General features: G+C 49.0%; 1 protein-coding gene across 1 annotated transcript in view; it reads left to right on the top strand.

Annotated features, from left to right (window-relative positions):
- LOC141264729 (uncharacterized) overlaps positions 1–20,500 on the top strand; it is a 67,201-nt gene that overhangs the window by 40,282 nt on the left and 6,419 nt on the right. Inside the window, exon 4 of the mRNA XM_073676989.1 lies at positions 12,690–12,699. Within this exon, the coding sequence (XP_073533090.1) occupies positions 12,690–12,699 (10 nt within the window). The remainder of the gene's footprint in view (positions 1–12,689; positions 12,700–20,500) is intronic.

Below are 20,500 nucleotides of genomic sequence, written 5' to 3' on the forward strand. Positions count from 1 at the left end.
CAGGTTATTAGAGGACTGGGGGGTCTGCAATACCAAGACAGGTTATTAGAGGACTGGGGGGGTCTGCAATACCAAGACAGGTCATTAGAGGACTGGGGGGTCTGCAATACCAAGACAGGTCATTAGAGGACTGGGGGGTCTGCAATACCAAGACAGGTTATTAGAGGACTGGGGGGTCTGCAATACAAAGACAGGTTATTAGAGGACTGAGGGGTCTGCAATACCAAGACAGGTTATTAGAGGACTGGGGGGTCTGCAATACCAAGACAGGTTATTAGAGGACAGGGGGGTCTGCAATACCAAGACAGGTTATTAGAGGACTGGGGGGTCTGCAATACCAAGACAGGTTATTAGAGGACTGGGGGGTCTGCAATACCAAGACAGTTTATTAGAGGACTGGGGGTCTGCAATACCAAGACAGGTTATTAGAGGACTGGGGGGTCTGCAATACCAAGACAGGTTATTAGAGGACTGGGGGGTCTGCAATACCAAGACAGGTTATTAGAGGACTGGGGGTCTGCAATACCAAGACAGGTTATTAGAGGACTGAGGGTCTGCAATACCAAGACAGGTTATTAGAGGACGGGGGGGTCTGCAATTCCAAGACAGGTTATTAGAGGACTGGGGGGTCTGCAATACCAAGACAGGTTATTAGAGGACTGGGGGGGTCTGCAATACCAAGACAGGTTATTAAAGGACTGGGGGGTCTGCCATACCAAGACAGGTTATTAGAGGACGGGGGGTCTGCAATTCCAAGACAGGTTATTAGAGGACGGGGGGGTCTGCAATTCCAAGACAGGTTATTAGAGGACTGGGGGGTCTGCAATACCAAGACAGGCTATTAGAGGATGGGGGGGTCTGCAATACCAAGACAGGTTATTAGAGGACTGGGGGGTCTGCAATACCAAGACAGGTTATTAGAGGACTGAGGGGTCTGCAATACCAAGACAGGTTATTAGAGGACTGGGGGGTCTGCAATACCAAGACAGGTTATTAGAGGACAGGGGGGTCTGCAATACCAAGACAGGTTATTAGAGGACTGGGGGGTCAGCAATACCAAGACAGGTTATTAGAGGACTGGGGGGTCTGCAATACCAAGACAGGTTATTAGAGGACTGGGGGGTCTGCAATACCAAGACAGGTTATTAGAGGACTGGGGGTCTGCAATACCAAGACAGGTTATTAGAGGACTGAGGGTCTGCAATACCAAGACAGGTTATTAGAGGACTGGGGGGGGTCTGCAATACCAAGACAGGTTATTAGAGGACTGGGGGGTCTGCAATACCAAGACAGGTTATTAGAGGACTGGGGGGTCTGCAATACCAAGACAGGTTATTAGAGGACTGGGGGGTCTGCAATACCAAGACAGGTTATTAGATGACTGGGGGGTCCGCAATACCAAGACAGGTTATTAGAGGACTGAGGAGTCTGCAATACCAAGACAGGTTATTAGAGGACTGGGGGGTCTGCAATACCAAGACAGGTTATTAGAGGACTGGGGGGGTCTGCAATACCACCAAGACAGGTTATTAGAGGACTGGGGGGTCTGCAATACCACCAAGACAGGTTATTAGAGGACTGGGGGGTCTGCAATACCAAGACAGGTTATTAGAGGACGGGGGGGTCTGCAATACCAAGACAGGTTATTAGAGGACTGGGGGGTCTGCAATACCAAGACAGCTTATTAGAGGACTGGGGGGTCTGCAATACCAAGACAGGTTATTAGAGGACTGGGGGGTCTGCAATACCAATACAGGTTATTAGAGGACTGGGGGGTCTGCAATACCAAGACAGGCTGTTAGAGGACTGAGGAGTCTATAATACCAAGACAGGTTATTAGAGGACTGGGGGGTCTGCAATACCAAGACAGGTTATTAGAGGACTGGGGGGGGTCTGCAATACCACCAAGACAGGTTATTAGAGGACTGGGGGGTCTGCAATACCAAGACAGGTTATTAGAGGACGGGGGGGTCTGCAATACCAAGACAGGTTATTAGAGGACTGGGGGGTCTGCAATACCAAGACAGGTTATTAGAGGACTGGGGGGTCTGCAATACCAAGACAGGTCATTAGAGGACTGGGGGGTCTGCAATACCAAGACAGGTCATTAGAGGACTGGGGGGTCTGCAATACCAAGACAGGTTATTAGAGGACTGGAGGGGTCTGCAATACCACCAAGACAGGTTATTAGAGGATGGGGGGTCTGCAATACCAAGACAGGTTATTAGAGGACTGGGGGGTCTGCAATACCAATACAGGTTATTAGAGGACTGGGGGGTCTGCAATACCAAGACAGGTTATTAGAGGACTGGGGGGTCCGCAATACCAAGACAGGCTGTTAGAGGACTGAGGAGTCTATAATACCAAGACAGGTTATTAGAGGACTGGGGGGTCTGCAATACCAAGACAGGTTATTAGAGGACTGGGGGGGGTCTGCAATACCACCAAGACAGGTTATTAGAGGACTGGGGGGTCTGCAATACCAAGACAGGTTATTAGAGGACGGGGGGGTCTGCAATACCAAGACAGGTTATTAGAGGACTGGGGGGTCTGCAATACCAAGACAGGTTATTAGAGGACTGGGGGGTCTGCAATACCAAGACAGGTCATTAGAGGACTGGGGGGTCTGCAATACCAAGACAGGTCATTAGAGGACTGGGGGGTCTGCAATACCAAGACAGGTTATTAGAGGACTGGAGGGGTCTGCAATACCACCAAGACAGGTTATTAGAGGACTGGGGGGTCTGCAATACCAAGACAGGTTATTAGAGGACGGGGGGGTCTGCAATACCAAGACAGGTTATTAGAGGACTGGGGGGTCTGCAATACCAAGACAGGTTATTAGAGGACTCGGGCGTCTGCAATACCAAGAGAGGTCATTAGAGGACTGGGGGGTCTGCAATACCAAGACAGGTCATTAGAGGACTGGGGGGTCTGCAATACCAAGACAGGTTATTAGAGGACTGGGGGGTCTGCAATACCAAGACAGGTTATTAGAGGACTTAGGGGTCTGCAATACAAAGACAGGTTATTAGAGGACTGGGGGGTCTGCAATACCAAGACAGGTTATTAGAAGACTGGGGGTCTGCAATACCAAGACAGGTTATTAGAGGACTGAGGGTCTGCAATACCAAGACAGGTTATTAGAGGACTGGGGGGGTCTGCAATACCAAGACAGGTTATTAGAGGACTGGGGGGTCTGCAAAACCAAGACAGGTTATTAGAGGACTGGGGGGTCTGCAATACCAAGACAGGTTATTAGAGGACTGGGGGGTCTGCAATACCAAGACAGGTTATTAGAGGACTGGGGGGGTCCGCAATACCAAGACAGGTTATTAGAGGACTGAGGAGTCTGCAATACCAAGACAGGTTATTAGAGGACTGGGGGGTCTGCAATACCAAGACAGGTTATTAGAAGACTGGGGGGGTCTGCAATACCACCAAGACAGGTTATTAGAGGACTGGGGGGTCTGCAATACCAAGACAGGTTATTAGAGGACGGGGGGGTCTGCAATACCAAGACAGGTTATTAGAGGACTGGGGGGTCTGCAATACCAAGACAGGTTATTAGAGGACTGAGGGGTCTGCAATACCAAGACAGGTTATTAGAGGACTGGGGGGTCTGCAATACCAAGACAGGTTATTAGAGGACTGGGGGGTCTGCAATAGCAAGACAGGTTATTAGAGGACTGGGGGGTCTGCAATACCAAGACAGGTTATTAGAGGACTGGGGGGTCTGCCATACCAAGTCAGGTTATTAGAGGACTGGGGGGGTCTGCAATACCAAGACAGGTTATTAGAGGATGGGGGGTCTGCAATACCAAGACAGGTTATTAGAGGACTGGGGGGTCTGCAATACCAATACAGGTTATTAGAGGACTGGGGGGTCTGCAATACCAAGACAGGTTATTAGAGGACTGGGGGTCTGCAATACCAAGACAGGTTATTAGAGGACTGAGGGTCTGCAATACCAAGACAGGTTATTAGAGGACTGGGGGGTCTGCAATACCAAGACAGGTTATTAGAGGACTGGGGGGGTCTGCAATACCACCAAGACAGGTTATTAGAGGACTGGGGGGTCTGCAATACCAAGACAGGTTATTAGAGGACGGGGGGGTCTGCAATACCAAGACAGGTTATTAGAGGACTGGGGGGTCTGCAATACCAAGACAGGTTATTAGAGGACTCGGGCGTCTGCAATACCAAGACAGGTCATTAGAGGACTGGGGGGTCTGCAATACCAAGACAGGTCATTAGAGGACTGGGGGGTCTGCAATACCAAGACAGGTTATTAGAGGACTGGGGGGTCTGCAATACCAAGACAGGTTATTAGAGGACTTAGGGGTCTGCAATACAAAGACAGGTTATTAGAGGACTGGGGGGTCTGCAATACCAAGACAGGTTATTAGAGGACTGGGGGTCTGCAATACCAAGACAGGTTATTAGAGGACTGAGGGTCTGCAATACCAAGACAGGTTATTAGAGGACTGGGGGGGTCTGCAATACCAAGACAGGTTATTAGAGGACTGGGGGGTCTGCAAAACCAAGACAGGTTATTAGAGGACTGGGGGGTCTGCAATACCAAGACAGGTTATTAGAGGACTGGGGGGTCTGCAATACCAAGACAGGTTATTAGAGGACTGGGGGGGTCCGCAATACCAAGACAGGTTATTAGAGGACTGAGGAGTCTGCAATACCAAGACAGGTTATTAGAGGACTGGGGGGTCTGCAATACCAAGACAGGTTATTAGAAGACTGGGGGGGTCTGCAATACCACCAAGACAGGTTATTAGAGGACTGGGGGGTCTGCAATACCAAGACAGGTTATTAGAGGACGGGGGGGTCTGCAATACCAAGACAGGTTATTAGAGGACTGGGGGGTCTGCAATACCAAGACAGGTTATTAGAGGACTGAGGGGTCTGCAATACCAAGACAGGTTATTAGAGGACTCGGGGGTCTGCAATACCAAGACAGGTTATTAGAGGACTGGGGGGTCTGCAATACCAAGACAGGTTATTAGAGGACTGGGGGGTCTGCAATACCAAGACAGGTTATTAGAGGACTGGGGGGTCTGCCATACCAAGTCAGGTTATTAGAGGACTGGGGGGTCTGCAATACCAAGACAGGTTATTAGAGGATGGGGGGTCTGCAATACCAAGACAGGTTATTAGAGGACTGGGGGGTCTGCAATACCAATACAGGTTATTAGAGGACTGGGGGGTCTGCAATACCAAGACAGGTTATTAGAGGACTGGGGGGTCCGCAATACCAAGACAGGCTGTTAGAGGACTGAGGAGTCTGTAATACCAAGACAGGTTATTAGAGGACTGGGGGGTCTGCAATACCAAGACAGGTTATTAGAGGACTGGGGGGGTCTGCAATACCACCAAGACAGGTTATTAGAGGACTGGGGGGTCTGCAATACCAAGACAGGTTATTAGAGGACGGGGGGGTCTGCAATACCAAGACAGGTTATTAGAGGACTGAGGGGTCTGCAATACCAAGACAGGTTATTAGAGGACTGGGGGGTCTGCAATACCAAGACAGGTCATTAGAGGACTGGGGGGTCTGCAATACCAAGACAGGTCATTAGAGGACTGGGGGGTCTGCAATACCAAGACAGGTTATTAGAGGACTGGAGGGGTCTGCAATACCACCAAGACAGGTTATTAGAGGACTGGGGGGTCTGCAATACCAAGACAGGTTATTAGAGGACGGGGGGGTCTGCAATACCAAGACAGGTTATTAGAGGACTGGGGGGTCTGCAATACCAAGACAGGTTATTAGAGGACTGGGGGGTCTGCAATACCAAGACAGGTCATTAGAGGACTGGGGGGTCTGCAAAACCAAGACAGGTCATTAGAGGACTGAGGGGTCTGCAATACCAAGACAGGTTATTAGAGGACTGGGGGGTCTGCAATACCAAGACAGGTTATTAGAGGACTGGGGGGTCTGCAATACCAAGACAGGTTATTAGAGGACAGGGGGGTCTGCAATACCAAGACAGGTTATTAGAGGACTGGGGGGTCTGCAATACCAAGACAGGTTATTAGAGGACTGGGGGTCTGCAATACCAAGACAGGTTATTAGAGGACTGGGGGGTCTGCAATACCAAGACAGGCTATTAGAGGACTGGCGGTCTGCAATACCAAGACAGGTTATTAGAGGACTGAGGGTCTGCAATACCAAGACAGGTTATTAGAGGACTGAGGGTCTGCAATACCAAGACAGGTTATTAGAGGACTGGGGGGGGTCTGCAATACCAAGACAGGTTATTAAAGGACTGGGGGGTCTGCAATACCAAGACAGGTTATTAGAGGACTGGGGGGTCTGCAATACCAAGACAGGCTATTAGAGGACGGGGGGGTCTGCAATACCAAGACAGGTTATTAGAGGACGGGGGGGTCTGCAATACCAAGACAGGTTATTAGAGGACTGGGGGGTCTGCAATACCAAGACAGGCTATTAGAGGACGGGGGGGTCTGCAATACCAAGACTGGTTATTAGAGGACGGGGGAGTCTGGAATACCAAGACAGGTTATTAGAGGACTGGGGGGTCTGCAATACCAAGTCAGGTTATTAGAGGACTGGGGGGTCTGCAATACCAAGACAGGTTATTAGAGGACTGGGGGGTCTGCAATACCAAGACAGGTTATTAGAGGACTGGGGGGTCAGCAATACCAAGACAGGTTATTAGAGGACTGGGGGGTCTGCAATACCAAGACAGGTTATTAGAGGACTGGGGGGTTTGCAATACCAAGACAGGTTATTAGAGGACTGGGGGGTCTGCAATACCAAGACAGGTTATTAGAGGACTTAGGGGTCTGCAATACAAAGACAGGTTATTAGAGGACTGGGGGGTCTGCAATACCAAGACAGGTTATTAGAGGACTGGGGGTCTGCAATACCAAGACAGGTTATTAGAGGACTGAGGGTCTGCAATACCAAGACAGGTTATTAGAGGACTGGGGGGGTCTGCAATACCAAGACAGGTTATTAGAGGACTGGGGGGTCTGCAAAACCAAGACAGGTTATTAGAGGACTGGGGGGTCTGCAATACCAAGACAGGTTATTAGAGGACTGGGGGGTCTGCAATACCAAGACAGGTTATTAGAGGACTGGGGGGGTCCGCAATACCAAGACAGGTTATTAGAGGACTGAGGAGTCTGCAATACCAAGACAGGTTATTAGAGGACTGGGGGGTCTGCAATACCAAGACAGGTTATTAGAGGACTGGGGGGGTCTGCAATACCACCAAGACAGGTTATTAGAGGACTGGGGGGTCTGCAATACCAAGACAGGTTATTAGAGGACGGGGGGGTCTGCAATACCAAGACAGGTTATTAGAGGACTGGGGGGTCTGCAATACCAAGACAGGTTATTAGAGGACTGAGGGGTCTGCAATACCAAGACAGGTTATTAGAGGACTGGGGGGTCTGCAATACCAAGACAGGTTATTAGAGGACTGGGGGGTCTGCAATACCAAGACAGGTTATTAGAGGACTGGGGGGTCTGCAATATGCAATACCAAGACAGGTTATTAGAGGACTGGGGGGTCTGCCATACCAAGTCAGGTTATTAGAGGACTGGGGGGTCTGCAATACCAAGACAGGTTATTAGAGGATGGGGGGTCTGCAATACCAAGACAGGTTATTAGAGGACTGGGGGGTCTGCAATACCAATACAGGTTATTAGAGGACTGGGGGGTCTGCAATACCAAGACAGGTTATTAGAGGACTGGGGGGTCCGCAATACCAAGACAGGCTGTTAGAGGACTGAGGAGTCTGTAATACCAAGACAGGTTATTAGAGGACTGGGGGGTCTGCAATACCAAGACAGGTTATTAGAGGACTGGGGGGGTCTGCAATACCACCAAGACAGGTTATTAGAGGACTGGGGGGTCTGCAATACCAAGACAGGTTATTAGAGGACGGGGGGGTCTGCAATACCAAGACAGGTTATTAGAGGACTGGGGGGTCTGCAATACCAAGACAGGTCATTAGAGGACTGGGGGGTCTGCAATACCAAGACAGGTCATTAGAGGACTGGGGGGTCTGCAATACCAAGACAGGTTATTAGAGGACTGGAGGGGTCTGCAATACCACCAAGACAGGTTATTAGAGGACTGGGGGGTCTGCAATACCAAGACAGGTTATTAGAGGACGGGGGGGTCTGCAATACCAAGACAGGTTATTAGAGGACTGGGGGGTCTGCAATACCAAGACAGGTTATTAGAGGACTGGGGGGTCTGCAATACCAAGACAGGTCATTAGAGGACTGGGGGGTCTGCAATACCAAGACAGGTCATTAGAGGACTGAGGGGTCTGCAATACCAAGACAGGTTATTAGAGGACTGGGGGGTCTGCAATACCAAGACAGGTTATTAGAGGACTGGGGGGTCTGCAATACCAAGACAGGTTATTAGAGGACAGGGGGGTCTGCAATACCAAGACAGGTTATTAGAGGACTGGGGGGTCTGCAATACCAAGACAGGTTATTAGAGGACTGGGGGTCTGCAATACCAAGACAGGTTATTAGAGGACTGGGGGGTCTGCAATACCAAGACAGGCTCTTAGAGGACTGGGGGTCTGCAATACCAAGACAGGTTATTAGAGGACTGAGGGTCTGCAATACCAAGACAGGTTATTAGAGGACTGAGGGTCTGCAATACCAAGACAGGTTATTAGAGGACTGGGGGGGGTCTGCAATACCAAGACAGGTTATTAAAGGACTGGGGGGTCTGCAATACCAAGACAGGTTATTAGAGGACGGGGGGGTCTGCAATACCAAGACAGGTTATTAGAGGACTGGGGGGTCTGCAATACCAAGACAGGCTATTAGAGGACGGGGGGGTCTGCAATACCAAGACAGGTTATTAGAGGACGGGGGGGTCTGCAATACCAAGACAGGTTATTAGAGGACTGGGGGGTCTGCAATACCAAGACAGGCTATTAGAGGACGGGGGGGTCTGCAATACCAAGACAGGTTATTAGAGGACGGGGGAGTCTGGAATACCAAGACAGGTTATTAGAGGACTGGGGGGTCTGCAATACCAAGTCAGGTTATTAGAGGACTGGGGGGTCTGCAATACCAAGACAGGTTATTAGAGGACTGGGGGGTCTGCAATACCAAGACAGGTTATTAGAGGACTGGGGGGTCAGCAATACCAAGACAGGTTATTAGAGGACTGGGGGGTCTGCAATACCAAGACAGGTTATTAGAGGACTGGGGGGTTTGCAATACCAAGACAGGTTATTAGAGGACTGGGGGTCTGCAATACCAAGACAGGTTATTAGAGGACTGCCGGGTCTGCAATACCAAGACAGGTTATTAGAGGACTGGGGGGTCTGCAATACCAAGACAGGTTATTAGAGGACTGGGGGGGTCTGCAATACCAAGACAGGTTATTAGAGGACTGGGGGGTCTGCAATACCAAGACAGGTTATTAGAGGACGGGGGGGTCTGCAATACCAAGACAGGTTATTAGAGGGGGGTCTGCAATACCAAGACAGGTTATTAGAGGACTGGGGGGTCTGCAATACCAAGACAGGTTATTAGAGGACTGGAGGGTCTGCAATACCAAGACAGGTCATTAGAGGACTGGGGGGTCTGCAATACCAAGACAGGTCATTAGAGGACTGGGGGGTCTGCAATACCAAGACAGGTTATTAGAGGACTGGGGGGTCTGCAATACCAAGACAGGTTATTAGAGGACTGAGGGGTCTGCAATACCAAGACAGGTTATTAGAGGACTGGGGGGTCTGCAATACCAAGACAGGTTATTAGAGGACAGGGGGGTCTGCAATACCAAGACAGGTTATTAGAGGACTGGGGGGTCTGCAATACCAAGACAGGTTATTAGAGGACCGGGGGGTCTGCAATACCAAGACAGGTTATTAGAGGACTGGGGTGTCTGCAATACCAAGACAGGTTATTAGAGTACTGGGGGTCTGCAATACCAAGACAGGTTATTAGAGGACTGAGGGTCTGCAATACCAAGACAGGTTATTAGAGGACTGGGGGGGTCTGCAATACCAAGACAGGTTATTAAAGGACTGGGGGGTCTGCAATACCAAGACAGGTTATTAGAGGACGGGGGGGTCTGCAATTCCAAGACAGGTAATTAGAGGACGGGGGGGGTCTGCAATTCCAAGACAGGTTATTAGAGGACTGGGGGGTCTGCAATACCAAGACAGGCTATTAGAGGACGGGGGGGTCTGCAATACCAAGACAGGTTATTAGAGGACGGGGGGGGTCTGCAATACCAAGACAGGTTATTAGAGGACTGGGGGGTCTGCAATACCAAGACAGGTTATTAGAGGACTGGGGGGTCTGCAATACCAAGTCAGGTTATTAGAGGACTGGGGGGTCAGCAATACCAAGACAGGTTATTAGAGGACGGGGGCGTCTGCAATACCAAGACAGGTTATTAGAGGACTGGGGGGTCTGCAATACCAAGTCAGGTTATTAGAGGACTGGGGGGTCAGCAATACCAAGACAGGTTATTAGAGGACTGGGGGGTCTGCAATACCAAGACAGGTTATTAGAGGACTGGGGGGTCTGCAATACCAAGACAGGTTATTAGAGGACTGGGGGGTCTGCAATACCAAGACAGGTTATTAGAGGACGGGGGGGTCTGCAATACCAAGACAGGTTATTAGAGGACTGGGGGGTCTGCAATACCAAGACAGGTTATTAGAGGACTGGGGGGTCAGCAATAACAAGACAGGTTATTAGAGGACTGGGGGGTCTGCAATACCAAGTCAGGTTATTAGAGGACTGGGGGGTCTGCAATATCAAGGCAGATTATTAGAGGACTGGGGGGTCTGCAATACCAAGACAGGTTATTAGAGGACTGGGGGGTCTGCAATACCAAGACAGGTTATTAGAGGACTGGGGGGTCTGCAATACCAAGACAGGTTATTAGAGGACTGGGGGGTCTGCAATACCAAGACAGGTTATTAGAGGACTGGGGGGTCTGCAATACCAAGACAGGTTATTAGAGGACTGGGGGGTCTGCAATACCAAGACAGGTCATTAGAGGACTGGGGGATCTGCAATACCAAGACAGGTTATTAGAGTACTGGGGGGTCTGCAATACCAAGACAGGTTATTAGAGGACTGGGGGGGTCTGCAATACCAAGACAGGTTATTAAAGGACTGGGGGGTCTGCAATACCAAGACAGGTTATTAGAGGACGGGGGGGTCTGCAATTCCAAGACAGGTAATTAGAGGACGGGGGGGTCTGCAATTCCAAGACAGGTTATTAGAGGACTGGGGGGTCTGCAATACCAAGACAGGCTATTAGAGGACGGGGGGGTCTGCAATACCAAGACAGGTTATTAGAGGACGGGGGGGGTCTGCAATACCAAGACAGGTTATTAGAGGACTGGGGGGTCTGCAATACCAAGACAGGTTATTAGAGGACTGGGGGGTCTGCAATACCAAGTCAGGTTATTAGAGGACTGGGGGGTCAGCAATACCAAGACAGGTTATTAGAGGACGGGGGCGTCTGCAATACCAAGACAGGTTATTAGAGGACTGGGGGGTCTGCAATACCAAGTCAGGTTATTAGAGGACTGGGGGGTCAGCAATACCAAGACAGGTTATTAGAGGACTGGGGGGTCTGCAATACCAAGACAGGTTATTAGAGGACTGGGGGGTCTGCAATACCAAGACAGGTTATTAAAGGACTGGGGGGTCTGCAATACCAAGACAGGTTATTAGAGGACGGGGGGGTCTGCAATACCAAGACAGGTTATTAGAGGACTGGGGGGTCTGCAATACCAAGACAGGTTATTAGAGGACTGGGGGGTCAGCAATAACAAGACAGGTTATTAGAGGACTGGGGGGTCTGCAATACCAAGTCAGGTTATTAGAGGACTGGGGGGTCTGCAATATCAAGGCAGATTATTAGAGGACTGGGGGGTCTGCAATACCAAGACAGGTTATTAGAGGACTGGGGGGTCTGCAATACCAAGACAGGTTATTAGAGGACTGGGGGGTCTGCAATACCAAGACAGGTTATTAGAGGACTGGGGGGTCTGCAATACCAAGACAGGTTATTAGAGGACTGGGGGGTCTGCAATACCAAGACAGGTTATTAGAGGACTGGGGGGTCTGCAATACCAAGGCAGGTCATTAGAGGACTGGGGGATCTGCAATACCAAGACAGGTTATTAGAGTACTGGGGGGTCTGCAATACCAAGACAGGTTATTAGAGGACTGGGGGGTCTGCAATACCAAGACAGGTTATTAGAGGACTGGGGGGTCTGCAATACCAAGACAGGTTATTAGAGGACTGGGGGGTCTGCAATACCAAGACAGGTTATTAGAGGACTGGGAGGTCTGCAATACCAAGACAGGTTATTACACTTGGGGTTATTTAGTTTAGGGGGGATCTTATTACTATGTACAAGTATATGAGGGGACAGTACAGAGACCTTTCTACTGATCTTTTTACTCTGAGGCCTGAGACAGGGACAAGGGGGCATCTTCTTCGTCTGGAGGAAAGAAGGTTTAATCATAATCAGACGCGGATTCTTTACTGTAAGAGCAGTGAGACTATGGAGCTCTCTGCCGCATGATGTTGTAATGAGGGATTCACTACTAATATGTAAGAAGGGCCTTATATTTTACAGGTTATATATACTAGATTCCTCCATAGGGCGTTGATCCAGGGAACTAGTCTGATTGTCGTATGGAGTCGGGAAGGATTTTTTTTCCCCAATGTGGATCTTAGTGTTTGCCACGTGGTTTTTTTTTGCCTTCCTCTGGATCACCATGTTCAACTATGGGGTGAACTAGATGGACTCAGTCTTCCTTCAACCTTAAAAACTATGTTACTATGTTACAAATCTGTCCTATAGTGCCATATATAGTACCCCGCAGAAGAGGCCGGTGGGTTAACGGCACCACAATGCATACGATAGGCCTGGCACACAGAAAAGTGATAAGCGACCATGCTCGCTACTCCTCGGCGCTCGCTGAGTATTTTCCGGTTGCTCGGCGGGAGCTCGAGTCTCCTCCCTGCATGTTTGGCGCTCTTTACAGAGCAGGGATTATCTGCCACACACTGTAATGTCGTAGCCATGTAGGTTGTGGCATTACAGTGATTGACTGGCCGCACAGCGTCATCAGGTGTATATCAGACCTGGCGCTGCCATGCTCATCACAGTCACTCCGGATCAGACAGTGTAGGGAGAGGTGCTGCTGCTGCGTCAGGGAGAGAATTGCTTGTTTCTAGTTAGTGTAGGTATACAGACTATATTAGAGACACATATCCATCTCAACAAACAGTCCTTCTGAGGACTAATCCATCTGCTGAGATATCAGGGAGGTAGGGTGTATAGGCAGACAGGCAGGGTATATAGCAGATTGCAGTGCATATAGCACAAGAAGCTCCATTCCAGTTCTGCCTTCTGCTGCTGTTAGATATTTCTATACAAAGGCCCAGGTCTCAGGGGCCAGGAATACTTTTCTTTGGATCTTAATCCTCATTATTTGCTTAAAAAGCAATCCAGAGAACACGGTTTTTCTGCGCCATTTGCTTGTTGGCACTGCAGAATACAGCCAGGTCCTTTCCATATTACAGCGCTAAAAATCCAGCTATTTAAAACTCTGTTTTCTCCGTCACACAGATCACATATAAGTGCGCTGAAAATACTGCCATTTCTGGCCTCCATTGAAATTTTGTTGCAGTGTGTCAGAGAATTCATTGACACGAGGTCGCTGTCAAAAATAGTTACCTACAGGCCAGGTATTTAAAACTGTGGTTTCTCTGTCACATGGATCACATATCACTGCAGTTCAAATTCAGTCATTTGTAGTGAACGTGGAAAATATTGTCCTCCATTTAAAATGGGCAAGGCATGTGGCAAGGGACGGGGAACTGGACATGATGGTGATGGTGCATGCAGAGGCCGAGGCCGTGGGCAAGCTGAAATTGTGCCACAACAAACACCCACATCTTCTCACTCGACCTTCCTGTCCAAATTAATAGGGGACCGCAGCACACCACTATTGAACCCAGAGCAGTGTCAAAAGGTTGTTGGTTGGATAGCAGATAGTGATTCCAGTCACTTAGCCGCCACCACCACCACCACCACCCTGTCTTCCACACGGTCAAGTCTCAGTAGCCGTGAGTCTGGACCGCATATTTCTCACCCTGATCCTCCCACCATGCCAAGTGTCCGGAGACAACTGATCTCACACTTGGACACTCTGAAGAGCTGTTGACTTTTCCATTTATAGATTCGGGGCTCTCGCCTGGTCCACTTGAAGCGGGGCAAGAGGAGATCGCATGTAGCGATGCCCAAATATTTGAGCAGCCACGGTCACACGAAGGCAACGGTGGGAAAGTGTCACAAGAGGTGGACGATGAAGAGACACAATTGCCAGAAAGTCAGGAGGAGGACCAGGGTGCGGAAGTGGAAAACGAGGTGGTGGATGATATAGCAACTGACCCAACCAGGCAGGAGGACATACAGAGCGAAGACAGCAGCACACGGGGGGAGGGAGGCAGAGCACCCCAACAGGCAGGAAGAAGCAGTGTGGTGGCCGCAGACAGAGGGCAGACAACCATTCCCCGTAACACCAACACGAAGGAAGTTGTTAGGTCTTCCCGAGTCTGGTTGTTTTCTAAAGACTCTGCCAAAAACCCCAAAAAGGCCATTTGCACCACCTGCCAGGCCGGCATCAGTAGGGGTGGCAAAACGACCAGCCTGACCACCACCAGCATGATCAGGCACATGGCAGCAAATAATCTAAGTGGGCCGAACCCCAGGGTCCAGGAACAGTGTCTGCGGGTGGCACCACTGCTTCTTCCACTGTTGTGCGTGCAAGCCAATCCCCTGTCCATGGCGCATGCGAAGATGCCTCCTGTCCTGCCCTGCACTTGTCGTTTCACACTCTCAACTTGTACCATCAGGAAGCACGTCCTTGTCCCAGCGCAGCGTTCAGATGTCTATACCCCAGTCCTTGAAACCCAAGCGCAAATACGCAGCCAACACCCCACAGGCCACACTACTAAATTCACACATTTCGCGACTGCTTGCGCTCGAAATGTTGCCTTTTAGGCTCGTGGAGATGGAAGATTTCCGCAACCTGATTGCGGTGGCCGTCCCTCGGTACTCAGTCCCCAGCTGTCATTATTTCTCCTGGTGTGCCGTCCCTGCATTACACGAGCACGTGTCCCACAACAGTAGACGTGCCCTCAAGAACGCAGTTACTGGGAAAGTCCACCTAACCACGGACACGTGGACAAGTGCTTGTGGACAGGTACGGTACATCTCGCTGATGGCACACTGGGCTAACATAGTGGAAGCTGGGACGTGTGTGAACGAGCGAGCCTCCATGTTCGGATGAGATGAGGTTGGTCTATGTGTAATCACCCTGTATGGTTCCTTGCTCCATCTCATCGTGCTCCGCCTGCAATGCATCCTCTTGATTGTGAGCAGAGAGCGTTTCAGAAGACAGAGAAGTGGGATCATCGTCGCTCACCATCTTGGTCGAGTCCTCAAAGTTTTGGAGGATGGTAGAGATGTCTGACATCCATGTCCACTCCTGAGGTTTTATGTATGGAGTATGACCTGAATACCGATGGCCTTGTTGATGCTGGCAGATCTCGCAGATCCGGGAATGTTTTGAGAAACTGCTGAACCACGAGGGCCAGGCATGGTACGTGTGTGAGCTCGCCTCGCCTCAGAGCCGCCACCATGTTCCGGCCATTGTCAGACATGACCATGCCTGGCTGTAGGGTCAGCGGTGTGATCCACAGATCTGCCTGCTCTTTCAGAGCTGTCCACAACTCTTCAGCATTGTGCGGTTTGTCACCTAAGCATATTAGCTTCAGCACAGCCTGCTGCCGCTTGGCCGAGGAAATGCTGCAGTGCTTCCAGCTTGCGACTGAAGTGGTCATTTCAGAGATGGAGGCTGAAGAAGAGGAGGAGGAGGAGGTGCAGGAGCTGTAGAAGGTGAGGGCAACCCTGTTTGAACCAGGGCCCGCAAACCTCAGCGTCGAGAGGAAGTGTTCCGTCCCAAGGTCCGACTAGGTCCTGGCTTCCACTTTATTAACACAGTGTGCCATCAGCGAGATGTACCATCCCTGCCCACAAGCACTTGTCCACGTGTCTGTGGTTAGGTGGACTTTACCAGTAACTGCATTGTTGAGGGCATGGCTAATGTTGTGGGACACCTGCTCGTGTAATAAGGGGACGGCACACCGGGAGAAATAGTGGCGGCTGAGGACCAAGTACCGAGGGACGGCCACCTACATCAGGTTGTGGAAAGCTTCTGTCTCCCCGAGCCTAAAAGGCAACATTTCGAGCGCAAGCATTCAGAAAATGTGTGAATTTAGTAGTGCTGCTTGTGGGGTGTTGGCTGCGTATTTGCCTTTGCGTTCCAAGGACTGGGATAGGGACAACTGAACATAGTTACATAGTTAGTAAAGCCGAATAAAGACTTGCGTCCATCAAGTTCGACCTGTTAGTTCTGTAATTGCTAAAGTTGATCCAGAGGAGGGCAAAAACCCCAAATGATTTGGCCAATCTTCACCTGAGGAAAAATTCCCTCCCGACTCTGAAACCAGCAGTCAGAATAAATCCCTGTATCAACCTACTATTTTATTCTATGTTTAAGTATATGCAGAAATCTGCCTGGTATCTAGAAATGCATCCAGTCCCCGCTTGAACTGGTTTAGTGAATCCGACATTACCGTCTCCTCACTCAGTGAATTCCATATTCTCACTGCTCTTACCGTGAAGAACCCCTTCCTATGCTGGTGCTGAAACCTTTTCTCTTCCAGTCTTAGTGAATGCCCTCTTGTTACCGTAATGTTCCTCCTTTTGAACAAATCCCGGCCAAGGTCTCTATACTGTCCCCTAACATATTTGTACACATTTATTATGTCCCCCCTCAACCTTCTCTTTTCCAGGCTGAATAGTCCTAGTTTTGACAACCTCTCTGGGTATTGCAGTCCCTCCATTCCCCTTATTAATTTTGTTGCCCTCCTTTGTACCTTTTCAAGCTCGTTTATATCCTTTCTATATATTGGGGCCCATAACTGAGCACAGTATTCCAAGTGTGGTCTGACCAGTGCTTTGTACAGTGGAAGAACAATGTTCTCCTCCTTTGCAGCTATACCTTTTCTGATACATCCCATTACCCTGTTTGCCCTTACAGCAGCCGCCTGACTTTGGGCACTCCAATTTAGTTTGCTATCAATCAAGATGCCCAAGTCCTTCTCCATCTCTGAATGCCCCAATGATTTCCCATTCAGTGAGTACTGGTGACTTCCATTTTTCCTTCCCATATGTATGACCTTACATTTCTCCTCGTTAAACCTCATTTGCCATTTAATGCTCCACCTACCCAGCTTATCCAAATCCCTCTGTAAGTCTGCACTGTCCTCTTTTGTATTAATTGTTTTACATAACTTTGTGTCATCTGCAAATATTGATATTTTACTATTTATCCCGTTGACTATGTCGTTAATAAAGATATTAAATAACATTGGGCCTAGTACAGACCCCTGTGGTACCCCACTAGTGACGCTTACCCAATCTGAGTATATTCCATTTATAACACTGCACTGGGACAAGGACGTGGACGGGCTTGCTGATGGTGCTAGTTGAGAGTGTGCAACGATAATTGCATGGCGGGAGGCATCTTGGCATGTGCCACGGACAGGGGATTGACATGCACGCACAACAGCAGAAGAAACAGTGGTGTCACCTGCAGACACTGTTTATGGACCCTGGGGTTCGGCCCACTTAGTCGGGTGCTTTGCTGCCATGTGCCTGATCATGCTGGTGGTGGTCAGGCTTGCTACACCTGCTGATACTGGCAGGTGAGGCAAACAGCCTTTTTGGGGTTATCTGCAGTCTTTAAAAAACAACCAGACTCGCGAAGACCTAACCGTTGTACTTGCAACTTCCGTCGTGTTGGCGTTACAAGGAATGCTTTCCCACCTTGTGTCTGCGGCCACCACACTGCTTCTTCCTGCCTGTTGTGGTGCTACTCTTCCCCCTCCCTGTGTGCTGCTGTGCTCGCTCTGTATGCCCCCCTGCCAGATTGGCTCAGTTACTATATCATCCACCACCTTGTCTTCCACTTTTTCCACAATTGTGTCCCATCATCATCATCCACCTCTCGCGACAGTAAATGCACTTTCCCATCGTCGCCTTCGTGTGACCGTGGCTGCTCCAATATTTTGGCATCGCTACACACGTCCTCCTCTTGACTCACTTGAAGCTGGCCGGGCGAGAGGCCTGAATCTACTAATGGAAAAGTGAACAGCTCTTTGGAGTGTCCAAGTGTGAGATCAGTTGTCTCCGGGCACTCGGCATGGTGGGAGGAAGGAGGATCAGGGTGAGGAATATGCAGTCCAGACTCATGGCTACTGAGACTTGACCGTGTGGAAGACAGGGTGGTGGTGGTGGCTAAGTGACTGGAAGCATTATCCACTATCCAACCAACAACCTTTTGACACTGCTCTGGGTTCAATAATGGTATTCTGTGATCACCTAGTAATTGGGACAGGAAGGTCGAGCGACAAGATGTGGGTGTTTGTTGTGGCAAAATTTCAGCTTGCCCATGGTCACGTCCTCAGTCTCTGCATGCACCATCACCATCACGTTCACTTCCCCGTCCCTTGCCCATTTTAAATGGAGGACAATATTTTCCACGTTCACGAGAAACGGCTGACTTTGGAACGCAGTTATATGTGATACATGTGACAGAGAATCACGGTTTTAAATAGCAGGCCTGTAATTTGCTAATAATATTCTTCCCAGAGACCTCGTGTGAGTAGCTTGACCGACACACTGCAACAGAATGGAAAAGGAGGCCAATATTTTCCACGTTCAGTTCAAATTTCTGGATTTTTATCGCTGAAATATGGAACAGATCGGGCTTTATTCTGCAGTGAGAACAAGCAAATGGAGCAGAAAAATGGTGTACTCTGGAATGCTTTTTAAGTAAATAACCAGGAATAAGATAAAAAAAAAAATATTCCTGGCCCCTGATATCTGGGGCTATGTCTACAAATATCTGTAATTATTACAGCAGCAGCAGACAGGAGCGCTCTTGCGCTATATGCACTGCAGTCTAGTATACCACATTCACTGCCTGCCTGCCTAGCACTGATTACATGCAGCTGGATTAGTCCTCAGAAGGACTGTTGGTTATGATGGATATTATAGATATATGTTGTTGAATACCTATAACTCTAAACAAGCAAATCTCTCCCTACACTGTCTGATTCCGGGGTGACTGTGACAAGCATGGCGGCGCCCGGTCTGATATAGTCCTGATGATGCTGTGCGGCCAGCCAATCACTGTAATGCCACAACCAACATGGCTACGACATTACAGTGAGTGGCAGGCAATCCCTGCATGTTCATTGGCTCTCTAAAGAGCGCCAAACATGCAGGGAGGAGACCCGAGCTCCCGCCGAGCAACCCGGAATATACTCAGCGAGCGCCGAGCAGTAGTGAGCATGCTCGCTCATCACTATCCACAACTCTTATATGCACATGATCAGGTTTCTGTGGACTGGATTTGTTGTGTTCTCACTCAGGATTATATTGATATTTAATACATTTCAAATTATTTATTTTTTTAGCTGTGAGGTCGTCGTTATCCGGAACTTTACCTGTTACTTATTAGTACAAACAAGCAAGAAAACGATCAATAAGCCAGTATTTAGAAAAATAATTCAATAAACTTTATTATAAATAACAACAAGCATGATTTAGGGTAATTATAAATATAGATATAGCCATTCCGAACCTTGAAAAAGATTGCTCCACTAAGTACAGCATTAATCATCTAATCCACAATTGAAAAAATCCATGTATGTAAACAAATACTGACAATCAATACACATAGTAGCGGGTGCATAGTATATCCCTAGTCAATAAAGTGCCGAAGTAAGTACATATATAGTCATTTCAATAAAAATATGCAGTCCATCATAGTCCTGTCTATACATACCAGGAAATAAACGAATGGGCAGCCCTCCGTTGACATTGGGGTAGGGGCACTTCTTACATTGCCTTGTTTTATGCTCTAGTTAGTACATGGCTCTTATCTTTTCTTGTTTGTTTGTGGATGAATTTTTTATGGGGTTGGTGGCACCTGAGATATGAAGTGACAGCATTTGGATTAGAGGTGAATCAATAATAATAATAATAATAATAATAATAATTATGGAAAACAGAGATTGACAGTAATAGCGACAGAGACGCAGTGCCTCCATTACTCACCTAACGGCAAATTCATCTTCTGTAGGCTACAGCCATCTCATAAAGTGGCCGGTGACGTACTAGGTGGAGTACTAGGTGGAGTACTAGGTGGAGTACTAGGTGGAGTACTAGGTGGAGTACTAGGTGGAGATGGAAATGATCCGGGAAGGTGCCCTCGATGCTCGGGCACTTGGGATAATTGGATCACTTCTAGCATCTGCTTTGTGTTTGTCATTACAAGTCGTCAGTCCTG

The sequence above is a fragment of the Phyllobates terribilis genome, unplaced genomic scaffold (assembly GCF_046119375.1).
Source record: "Phyllobates terribilis strain yellow unplaced genomic scaffold, ASM4611937v1 Scaffold_4__5_contigs__length_816908805, whole genome shotgun sequence".
Taxonomy (NCBI): domain Eukaryota; kingdom Metazoa; phylum Chordata; class Amphibia; order Anura; family Dendrobatidae; genus Phyllobates; species Phyllobates terribilis.